Consider the following 12388-nt stretch of genomic DNA (forward strand, 5'->3'; position numbering starts at 1 on the left):
GAAAATTGCGAAATTTTCAAAATTTTTGCCAAATTTCTGTTTTTTTCACAAATTAATGCAGGTAATATCAAAGAAATTTTACTATCATGAAGCCCAATATGTCACGAGAAAACCGTGTCAGAATCACCGGGATCCGTTGAAGCGTTCCAAAGTTATAACCTCATAAAGGTACAGTGGTCAGAATTGTAAAAATTGGCCCGGTCATTAACGTGCAAACCACCCTTGGGGCTTAAGGGGTTAATCTTGAATATCTCTAGGATTCACAAAGAAACACATGGCTGGAAAGAAAGAACTGGTTTTCTGCAAACCCCCGCTTTCTTGAGGGAGGGGGAACGGAGTCACATACTGGAGTTTGACATTACAACTGTATTGTTAGCAGGAAGAAGGAGCTGGGAGGAAGGGGGGGTCAAAAGCCCACAGCGTGTGTCTGTACCCAGACTTAATGGATGTAGCAGAGCTCAGTGTGCATGATAATAATCAAATACATCATATTCCTGACACCTCCCCCTTTTGGACTGCGCTACAGAGGCAGGACCTCTCGTTACTCCTCCATGCGCACCTCGAAAGGTTCGCCCCGGCGGGGCAACCTATCTGCGTTGCCATGCTCGCTGCCCTTTTTGTGCTTCACGGTAAAGTCGTACTGTTGGAGGGCAAGGCTCCAGCGTAGCAAACTTCCATTGGTACCAGACACGGATTGTATCCTGCTCAGGGGGCTGTGGTCAGTCACTACAGTGAAGGTGCGACCGCTTAGGTAGGGCTGCAAACATTGCAGGGCCCAAACCATTGCCAGGCACTCCTCGATGGTGGAATAGGCCACTTCCCTCGGCAGAAGCTTCCGGCTCAGCTATAACTCTGGGTGCTCTTGGTTCCCCGAGTCCACCTGGCTGAGCACAGCACCGAGGCCACACCCGCTGGTGTCGGTCTGTACCAGGAACGGCCGACTGCTGTCGATGACTTTTAGCACCGGAGAACTGCTCAGGGCTGTTTTCAAAGCCCGGAAAGCCACCTCACAGCCGTCTGTCCAGTCGACTGTTTGGGGTAGCTTCTTCCTGGTGAGGTACGTCAAGGGCTTTGCCAGGCTACTATAGTTCTGTACGAAGCGCCTATAGTACCCTGCAGTGCCCAGGAAGGACATCACCTTTTTCTTGGTCCTGGGGGTGGGCCAGGACGCGATCGCGTTCACTTTCCCAGGCTCTGGCCTGATGGAGCCCCCGCCTACCCGGTGCCCCAGGTAGTGGACTTCTCTCATTCCCATCTGGCACTTTCCCGGCTTGATGGTCAGGCCTGCTTGGTGAATTCACCGGAGCACCTCCTGGAGATGCTGCAGGTGTTCCTCCCAGGAGAGACTGAAGATGGCAATGTCATCCAGGTATGCCACCTTGTATTTCTCCAGTCCCTGAAGCAGGTGGTTGACCAACCACTGGAAAGTGGCAGGGGCATTCTTCATGCCGAATGACATGACCTTGGACTCGTACAGACCGAAGGGGGTGATAAAGGTGGACTTCTTCTGCACCTCGGGGCTCAGGGGAATCTGCCAGTATCTTAGAATCAAATCCATTATGGACAAATGGAGAGAGGCCTGGATGTCTTCCTGGAGCAGAACAATATTGTATCATACAATTATTAGGTTCTGTAGAAGGATGTAGATCTGGGGATTTATTATGATGGAATATAGGAATATAGGCTGAACTGGATGGACAAATGTCTTTTTTCGGCCTTACTAACTATGTTACTATGTTAAATATTTTGCGCCAGCTAATCGCTCAAGGACTGATGGCGTTGAGCCCACTATAATCCATGCAGAATGGGTGGTCCGATCCTTCTTTGACACGAGGACTACAGGTGAGGCCAACATGCTTTTGGACCGTTGAGTCACCCCCAGCTGTAACATCTCATCGATCTCCTGGAGCATAACCTGCCTCACCTCGTCGGAGATCCAATAGGGTGTTCGCCGTAGTGGGGCATGATTCCTGGTGTCCACCTCGTTGACCGCTAACTCAGTCCTTCCAGGTCTGTTGGTGAACAAGGTCTGGAAGGGTTCCAGCCTGGTTCACAGCTGGGACCGCTGGGGTTCAGTTAGAAAGGCGCTTACTCCACGTCCTCGATGGACCCACCGGCCTGGGCTTGGGCTAACATGCCCAGGAGGGGGTCTTCCTCCCCGTCTTCGGGCAGGTTGCAGACCGGTAGGACGCAGGCTTCACGTTCGTGATGAGCTTTCATCATATTGACTTGAAAAGCCTTTCGCCTATCCCAAGCGTGGTCAAGCGTGACCGCGTAGATGACTGGGTTGAGCTGTTGGTGGACGACATACGGGCCTTCCCAGGCTGCCTGAAGCTTATCCTTCGGTACGGGGACCAGCACCCACCACTTCTGACCCACCTGGTAGGTCCGCTTCCGTTCTGGTCGTACCAATGCTTCTGATAAGCTTGAGCCTGCGTCATGTTCTCATGCACCAACTGTTTCAAGGTCTGCATTGTGTCACGGATGCGCATGACATACTCTACGATGGACACTTCAGAAAGGTTTGGCTCTTCTTCCCAGGATTCCCTTACCAACCCAAGGGGTCCCCGGACTCTCCTGCCGTACAGGAGCCCGAAGGGGTGTGGGAGATACCACTCCCAGTCGGGTCCTTGGGTCTCAACCAGCATGCGTAGCATCTGATTGAGGGTACCATTGAAGCGCTCACACAAGCCATTGGTCTGGGGGTGATACGCACTCGATACCAGATGCTTCACCTGCATTTTCTTACAGAGAGCCTCCATTAGGTGAGACATGAATTGGGTCCCTTGGTCGTAAGCATCTCCTTGGGAAATCCTACCCGTGAAAAGATGGCCAACAGTGCATCCGCCACCTTATCTGCCCTAGTTGAGGACAGAGCCACTGCCTCTGGGTACCGGGGTAGCGTAGTCTCCCACAGTGAGGACGTATTGCTTTCCAGAGCTGCAGGGGACGGCCAGTCGGACCACAATGTCCACCGCGATCCTCTGGAAAGGTTCCTCTATCACTGGCAAAGGGATCAGGGGAGCCTGAAGAGCAGGCCCCGCCTTCCGCACTCTTTGAGAGGTGATACAGGAGCAGCAGTAGTTTGTCACATCTTGGGCCAATAGAAGTGTTGAGACAGCTGGACCTTAGTTTTGCTGATCCCCAAGTGTCAGCCAGTGGGATCTCATGGGTAATCCTCAACAACTCACCCCTGAATTGGTGCGGGACGACCAGCTGTCTTTCTTTTAACCATTCCTTTTGGTATTGACTGGGAACTGTCTCCCGGTATAACCTCCTATGTTCCCAGAACACCCTCTCCTTATCTCCATCTCTTACCTTGTAATATGCAAGCATTCTCCCCAAATCAGTCCCCAATAAAACATCAGTGGGCAAGTTATCGGACAACCCCACATACTTCATCCCGCTCCCGACACCCCAATCTTTAAACACCCGATCCATTGGCAGTGGACATCGGATGCCCCCAATCCCGGTGACAATCAGGGTTTTCCCCGGAATAATCTCTTCAGGGGCCACCAGTTTGGGTCGAGTGAGTGTTCGTTCAGCCCCGGTGTCCTTGAGGCCTTTAGCGTCATGGCCCCCCACGGTGATGTGCTGCAAGTGTCATAGATACCGCCCCACCTACCAAAAGAATGACTGCATTAAGCCCTAAGGCATTGGCTGGAGGGTTCTTCTGCTTGTCCGGACACGTGACGCTGATATGACCAGTCCAATTACAGAAAAAACACTTGCGAAGGTCTGTGGTAGGTCTGGTGCTGGCAATGGGGACAGGGCCTCCGGTGAGTCGGCTGGCAGGTGCACTGGGGTTGGTTGCAGGCTAACCCCCCTCTCCAGCTGGCGGTGACTGGCTTCCGCACTTCCGATTTACGGTTGGCCTCATAGGCGACGGCAATCTGCGCTGCTTTATCCGCGTCTTTGGGCTCTCGGTCCATCACAAACTGTCGCACCTCAACTGGGCAAAGATGTAGAAACTGGTCTTTGATCATCAGGTCTCGCAGCTGCTCAAAGGTGATCCCTGACAGTCCTTGGATCCACTGGTCAAAGTGGGTCCTGAGTCCATGCACCACATCGATATAACTGTCGTGTGGGCCACGTTGGAGGTTCTGGAACTTTTTGTGGTAGTCCTCAGGAGTCAGTTGGTACTTCTTTATCAGGGCCTGCTTGACGGCCTCGATAGTCTTCACCTTGGTCTGGCGGAAGAGAAAAATATCCAAGTCCCTGTCCTTTTCCATCACAGGAAAGTGCTCTGGCGGGGGTTTAGGGGACGAGGCGTTGCTGGACTCACTGTTCCGCGTGGTAGATGGTACTGCCCCGAGTTGGGCCATCCGCAGTTCATGGTCCCTCCGAGCTTGGTCCTTGACTGCTCGGGCCTCCCGCTCAGCTTGGCGCTCACCTCACTTCGCCTCCTGCTGGGCTCTCTCCCCTTGGTATTGCTAGATCAGCCTCAGACGTCCATCACGGTCATCGGCAAGGAGATGTTCCAAGGCCATCTGCAGGTGGGGGTCCAATTCGGCCTGGTTGCAAGTAGGGCCGGCATTCAGTGGTTGGACCTCTGCAGCAGCACCATTAGTGCTTGGGCTGGCTTCTGCTTCAGCTGGGCTCTGAGCGATTTCCAGTTGCACCAGAACCACGACCAGTTGGCTTTTGTTTTTGCCCATGGCGTCAATCTGTCTCAACCCACAAAGGGCAATAAGAGTGTCCTTGTTATGCTGCTTATACCAGCCTTCTCCTTTTGCGGCCTTCATTGCCAAATAAAAGATAGGATAGAAAAACAAAGAGAAGGGGGGGTAATCTAAAGTACACACGGTATCGTCTCAGGACTAGTAAACACTGAGCTCATTCTCCAAAACTTTTTGCGCAGAGTTCTCGCAAGAACTGTGCAAGTTTTTAGTGAGAGGAATGATTGCTCAAACCAGATCACTAATGCTCTATTATCCCACCGCTCTGCTACCAATATGTCATGAACCGAGGGTGTTTGTTTGCCCCCAGTTCGTGCTGCAGGGATTTATTTACATCCCACTTCCCCGTACCGGTTTGGAACTTGAAGCTCTCTGGCGCCCCCTTACCCTGAGGTCTGTCCGGGAAATGCACCTAGGATAATTAGTCGCCAGAAAAGCTGCCTGCTACGTACTGGCTATTGGGCACACTGCAGTGAGGGCAATATAACTTTTCCCAGCCACAGTCAAGCAATACACTTATAAACCCCGTTCCGTCACTGCCAGCTAACCCAACAAGCTAAAAGGGATTAAAGATGAAAGTAAACTTACATTTGTCGTTCATCATGGCTGACCATGCGGCGTGGGGGAGGGGTGACCTCAAAATGCATCAAAGTTTCTCTTTAGCTGGCTCCCTGGGCAAAACACTAGTGCAAAATGAGCTCCCACTATCTTATACCCCCCTGGTATTGACATCACTGAGTGGGCTGCACCATGGACTCCACTCCCCATTCCAAAGAGACTCACAACTTTATTAAAACTCATATCCGTCATAGCGTACGCTGGGAACCTCATAGAGTGATGACGAAAATATTACTGGTCTTCTCACGAGGTTAGCTTCCATTTAATCTACACATGGGGTAGCTGTGTGACCCAGTTAAGTAGTAATCCAGTTCTCCATTTCTGCTAGGCGCTGAGCTTAGAAAAACACTGTACTTGTCGCTCTACCCTTGCACATCCCAAATATGTAACTTTCACACCTATTTCACTACCTGGGGTCGAATTATTTCATCTTGAATATTTCTAGGATTCACAAAGATGCACATGGCTCGAAACAAAGAACTGGTTTTCTGCTAACCCCCGCATTCACACTGGAGTTTCACATTACAGCTGTATTGTTAGCAGGGAGAAGGAGCTGGGAGGAAGGGAGGTCAAAAGCTCACAGCATATGTCTGTACCCAGACCTAATGGATGTAGCAGAGCTCAGTGTGCGTGATAATAGAGTATCAAATACATCATATTCCTGACACCCCCATCGGCACAGCCCTTCAGTTTATTCCCCCCATCAGCACAGCACCTCAGTTTATTCCCCCCATCAGCACAGCCCCTCAGTTTATTCCCCCCATCAGCACAGCCCCTCAGTTTCTTCCCCTTCATCAGCACAGCCCCTCAGTTTAATCCCCCCTTCGGCACAGCCCCTCATTTTATTTGCCCCCATCGGCACAGACCCTCAGTTTATTCCCCCATCAGCACAGCCCCTCAGTTTATTCCCCCTTCAGCACAGACCCTCAGTTTATTCCCCCATCAGCACAGCCCCTCAGTTTATTCCCCCTTCAGCACAGCCCCTCAGTTTATTCCCCCATCAGCACAGCCCCTCAGTTTATTCCCCCATCAGCACAGCCCCTCAGTTTATTCCCCCATCAGCACAGCCCCTCAGTTTATTCCCCCATCAGCACAGCCCCTCAGTTTATTCCCCCATCAGCACAGCCCCTCAGTTTATTCCCCCTTCAGCACAGCCCCTCAGTTTATTCCCCCATCAGCACTGCCCCTCAGTTTATTCCCCCATCAGCACTGCCCCTCAGTTTATTCCCCCATCAGCACTGCCCCTCAGTTTATTCCCCCTTCAGCACAGCCCCTCAGTTTATTCCCCCATCAGCACAGCACAGCCCCTCAGTTTATTCCCCCATCAGCACTGCCCCTCAGTTTATTCCCCCTTCAGCACAGCCCCTCAGTTTATTCCCCCATCAGCACAGCACTGCCCCTCAGTTTATTCCCCCATCAGCACTGCCCCTCAGTTTATTCCCCCATCAGCACTGCCCCTCAGTTTATTCCCCCTTCAGCACAGCCCCTCAGTTTATTCCCCCATCAGCACAGCACAGCCCCTCAGTTTATTCCCCCATCAGCACTGCCCCTCAGTTTATTCCCCCATCAGCACAGCACTGCCCCTCAGTTTATTCCCCCTTCAGCACAGACCCTCAGTTTATTCCCCCTTCAGCACAGCCCCTCAGTTTATTCCCCCGTCAGCGCAGCCTCTCAGTTTATTCCCCCTTCAGCACAGACCCTCAGTTTATTCCCCCTTCAGCACAGACCCTCAGTTTATTCCCCCATCAGGACAGCCCCTCAGTTTATTCCCCCATCAGCACAGCCCCTCAGTTTATTCCCCCTTCAGCACAGCCCCTCAGTTTATTCCCCCTTCAGCACAGCACAGCCCCTCAGTTTATTCCCCCTTCAGCACAGACCCTCAGTTTATTCCCCCATCAGCACAGACCCTCAGTTTATTCCCCCATCAGCACAGACCCTCAGTTTATTCCCCCTTCAGCACAGCACAGCCCCTCAGTTTATTCCCCCTTCAGCACAGACCCTCAGTTTATTCCCCCATCAGCACAGCCCCTCAGTTTATTCCCCCATCAGCACAGCCCCTCAGTTTATTCCCCCATCAGCACAGCCCCTCAGTTTATTCCCCCATCAGCACAGCCCCTCAGTTTATTCCCCCATCAGCACAGCCCCTCAGTTTATTCCCCCTTCAGCACAGCCCCTCAGTTTATTCCCCCATCAGCACAGCCCCTCAGTTTATTCCCCCATCAGCACAGACCCTCAGTTTATTCCCCCATCAGCACAGACCCTCAGTTTATTCCCCCATCAGCACAGACTCTCAGTTTATTCCCCCATCAGCACAGACCCTCAGTTTATTCCCCCTTCAGCACAGACCCTCAGTTTATTCCCCCTTCAGCACAGCCCCTCAGTTTATTCCCCCATCAGCACAGCCCCTCAGTTTATTCCCCCATCAGCACAAACCCTCAGTTTATTCCCCCTTCAGCACAGCCCCTCAGTTTATTCCCCCCATCAGCACAGACCCTCAGTTTATTCCCCCCATCAGCACAGCCCCTCAGTTTATTCCCCCATCAGCACAGCCCCTCAGTTTATTCCCCCATCAGCACAGCCCCTCAGTTTATTCCCCCATCAGCACAGCCCCTCAGTTTATTCCCCCATCAGCACAGCCCCTCAGTTTATTCCCCCATCAGCACAGCCCCTCAGTTTATTCCCCCATCAGCACAGCCCCTCGGTTTATTCCCCCATCAGCACAGACTCTCAGTTTATTCCCCCATCAGCACAGACCCTCAGTTTATTCCCCCTTCAGCACAGACCCTCAGTTTATTCCCCCTTCAGCACAGACCCTCAGTTTATTCCCCAATCAGGACAGCCCCTCAGTTTATTCCCCCATCAGCACAGCCCCTCAGTTTATTCCCCCATCCGCACAGCCCCTCAATTTATTCCCCCATCAGCACAGCCCCTCAGTTTATTACCCCATCAGCACAGCCCCTCAGTTTATTCCCCCATCAGCACAGCCCCTCAGTTTATTCCCCCATCAGCACAGCCCCTCGGTTTATTCCCCCATCAGCACAGCCCCTCGGTTTATTCCCCCATCAGCACAGACAGTCTCCTCATTATATGCCCCCCCCATTAATATTAAACAATTTAAAAAGAATATAAAATACAGCTCATACTCACATTTTCCCGGCTCCCGTCCACCGTCTATGTGCGGCAGTGAACGCTGGATGGCGTCATGATGTCATTGCAACCTGCCAGCCAACGTCCCCTGTGTGGGGAAGCTGGAAGTGTCCTGCGTCTTGTTGGAGATCCCGGCGGAGCAGGGGAGATGACCGCTCCTGTCCCAGGCGGCGCAGACAGCAATTGTCTTATCGACACGAATACAATTGATTGCGAGGAGTGAGTGATGGACAGAGGGAGGGGTGATCGGTGTCTATGACTGCGCGCTGGCCATCACTGTGCTGAATGTCTGCGGCCAGAGGAAGATGCCGGGCGACCACAGACATTCAGCAATCTTTTTATAAGTGCGCCCCCCTAATAAAAAAAAAAAAAAGTTGGCAGTAGGTGGTACCCTAGGCAGGTGCCCACCCTGCTTAGCCCTCATCCCGTCCAGCTGAGGGGGTACACTATAGTATAGTGGGTCTGTATAGACTCTCCTGTGACTGTGAGGACAAACACTATATGGGATCTGTATGGACTCTGCTGTGACTGAGGGTGCACATTATAGGGGGTCTGTATAGGCTCTGCTGTGACTTACAGGGAACACTATAGGGGGTCTGTATGGACTCTGCTGTGGCTGTGAGGACAAACACTATATGGGATCTGTATGGACTCTGCTGTGACTGAGGGCCCACACTATAGGGGGTCTGTATAGGCTCTGCTGTGACTTACAGGGAACACTATAGGGGGTCTGTATGGACTCTGCTGTGACTGTGAGGACAAACACTATAGGGGGTCTGTATGGACTCTGCTGTGGCTGTGAGGGCCCACACTATAGGGGGTCTGTATGGACTCTGCTGTGACTATGAGGGCCCACACTATAGGGGGTCTGTATGGACTCTGCTGTGACTGTGAGGACAAACACTATAGGGGGTCTGTATGGACTCTGCTGTGGCTGTGAGGGTGCACACTATAGGGGGTCTGTATGGACTCTGCTGTGACTATGAGGGCCCACACTATAGGGGGTCTGTATGGACTCTGCTGTGACTGAGGGCCCACACTATAGGGGGTCTGTATAGGCTCTGCTGTGACTTACAGGGAACACTATAGGGGGTCTGTATAGGCTCTGCTGTGACTGAGGGTGCACATTATAGGGGGTCTGTATAGGCTCTGCTGTGACTTACAGGGAACACTATAGGGGGTCTGTATGGACTCTGCTGTGACTGAGGGCCCACACTATAGGGGGTCTGTATGGACTCTGCTGTGACTGAGGGCCCACACTATAGGGGGTCTGTATGGACTCTGCTGTGACTGAGGGCCCACACTATAGGGGGTCTGTATGGACTCTGCTGTGACTGTGAGGACAAACACTATAGGGGGTCTGTATGGACTCTGCTGTGGCTGTGAGGGTGCACACTATAGGGGGTCTGTATGGACTCTGCTGTGACTATGAGGGCCCACACTATAGGGGGTCTGTATGGACTCTGCTGTGACTATGAGGGCCCACACTATAGGGAGTCTGTATAGGCTCTGCTGTGACTTACAGGGAACACTATAGGGGGTCTGTATAGGCTCTGCTGTGACTGAGGGTGCACATTATAGGGGGTCTGTATAGGCTCTGCTGTGACTTACAGGGAACACTATAGGGGGTCTGTATGGACTCTGCTGTGACTGAGGGCCCACACTATAGGGGGTCTGTATGGACTCTGCTGTGACTATGAGGGCCCACACAATAGGGGGTCTGTATGGACTCTGCTGTGACTATGAGGGCCCACACTATAGGGGGTCTGTATGGACTCTGCTGTGACTGAGGGCCCACACTATAGGGGGTCTGTATGGACTCTGCTGTGACTGTGAGGACAAACACTATAGGGGGTCTGTATGGACTCTGCTGTGGCTGTGAGGGTGCACACTATAGGGGGTCTGTATGGACTCTGCTGTGACTGTGAGGTAGCACACTATAGGGGGTCTGTATGGACTCTGCTGTGACTGTGAGGGGGCACACTATAGGGGGTCTGTGTGGACTCTGCTGTTACTGTGAGGGGGAACGCTATAGGGGGTCTGTATGGACTCTGCTGTGACTGAGCGGGCACACTAGGGGGTCTTTATGGATCCTGCTGTGACTGTGAGGGGGTACACTATAGGGGTTCTGTATGGACTCTGCTGTGACTGAGTGGGCGCTAGGGGTCTGTATGGACTTTGCTATGACTGAGGGGGAACGTTATAGGGGGTCTGTATAAACTTTGCTGTGACTGAGGGAGCACATCATAGGGGGTCTGTATGGACTCTGCTGTGGCTGTGAGGGGGAAAGCTATCGGGTTTTGTATGGACTCTGCTGTGACTATGAGTGGGGCACACTATAGGGGGTCTGTATGGACTCTGCTGTGACTGTGAGGGGGAACACTATGGAGGTCTGCATGGACTCTGCTGTGACTGAGGGGGCACGCTATATGGGTCTGTATCGACTCGACTGTGAGGGGGCACACTATAGGGGGTCTGTATGGACTCTGTTGTTACTGTGAGGGGGCACGCTATAGGGGGCCTGTATGGACTCTGCTGTGACTGTGAGGGGGCACACATCATAGGGGGTCTGTATGGACTCTGTTGTTACTGTGAGGGGGCACGCTATAGGGGGCCTGTATGGACTCTGCTGTGACTGTGAGGGGTCACACACTATAGGGGGTCTGTATGGACTCTGTTGTTACTGTGAGGGGGCACGCTATAGGGGGCCTGTATGGACTTTGCTGTGACTGAGGGGGCACGCTATGGGGGGTTCTTCCGAGTTGCTATAATGTAGGCCGTATACAGCTGTGCGGTTGGAGGTCGGAGGTCCTGATGGCCCCTAACCCTCTTTGTATATCACAGGTGGTACAAGCTGGAATCGAAGCCGGGGAAGAGGAAGAAGGAGCGCGGCGAGCTGAATGTCAGCGTCCAGTTTATGCGGAGTAACATGACTGCCAGTATGTTCGACCTCTCCATGAAGGACAAGAGCCGCTCACCATTTGCCCGTCTGAAGGACAAGATGAAAGGATGGAAGCCAGACGGATCGGACACGTCGTCTGCCATTGTTCCCAGCAGTGTCGGTGATCGGCAGAGCTGCCGCAACCTCGGGGGCCCTGAAATCCATATCAAGCCGAAGACCAAGAAGCCATTTCTCCTGGGACCCCAGCGCCTGTCTTCAGCGCATTCCATGTCAGATTTGTATGGAACTCCAACCTCTCAGCAGAGCTCCAGCGGACCCCCGGCTAAAGTGGCTCTAGATTCCATCAGCTCTGCTGATGAGAACGGTAAGAGGCAACATGGCGACCTTCCTCCATCCATGCCGAGGCATCTCTGTAAATCAGTATTTAAGGATCACCCCAGGAGCCATCATATTCTAGATACCAGGGGCTCTCGTGTACTAGATACAGTGGTTACAGAAAGTATTCAGACCCCTTTAAATTTTTCACCGTTTGTTTCACTGCTGCCATTTGGTAAATTCAAAAAAAGTTCATTTTTCCTTATTAATGTACACTCTGCTCCCCATCTTGACTGAAAAAAATCAGAAATGTAGAAATTTTTGCAAATTTATAGAAAAAAGAATATATATATATATATCACATGGTCATAAGTCTTCAGACCCTTTGCTCAGTATTGAGTAGAAGCACCATTTTGAGCTAGTACAGCCATGAGTCTTGGGAATGATGCCACAAGTTTCTCACCCCTGGATTTGGGGATCCTCGGCCACTCTTCCTTGCCGATCCTCTCCAGTTCCGTCAGGTTGGATGGTGAACGTTGGTGGACGCCATTTTCAGGTCTCTCCAGAGATGCTCCATTGGGTTTAGGTCCGGGCTCTGGCTGGGCCGGTCAAGAATGGTCACAGAGTTGTTCTGAAGCCGCTCCTTTGTTATTTTAGCTGTGTGCTTAGGGTCATTGTCTTGTTGGAAGGTGAACCTTCGGCCAAGTCTGATGTCCAGAACACTCTG

The 12388-nt window shown here is 52.3% G+C and overlaps 1 protein-coding gene across 2 annotated transcripts in view; it reads left to right on the forward strand.

Moving 5' to 3' along the window:
* Positions 1-12388, forward strand: part of RAB11FIP2 (RAB11 family interacting protein 2) — a 54266-nt gene that overhangs the window by 13505 nt on the left and 28373 nt on the right. For both annotated transcript variants that reach the window (XM_077257887.1, XM_077257888.1), the window contains one exon: positions 11289-11710. In XM_077257887.1, coding sequence (XP_077114002.1) covers positions 11289-11710 — 422 coding nt within the window. The remainder of the gene's footprint in view (positions 1-11288; positions 11711-12388) is intronic.

The sequence above is a fragment of the Ranitomeya variabilis genome, chromosome 4 (assembly GCF_051348905.1).
Source record: "Ranitomeya variabilis isolate aRanVar5 chromosome 4, aRanVar5.hap1, whole genome shotgun sequence".
NCBI lineage: Eukaryota > Metazoa > Chordata > Amphibia > Anura > Dendrobatidae > Ranitomeya > Ranitomeya variabilis.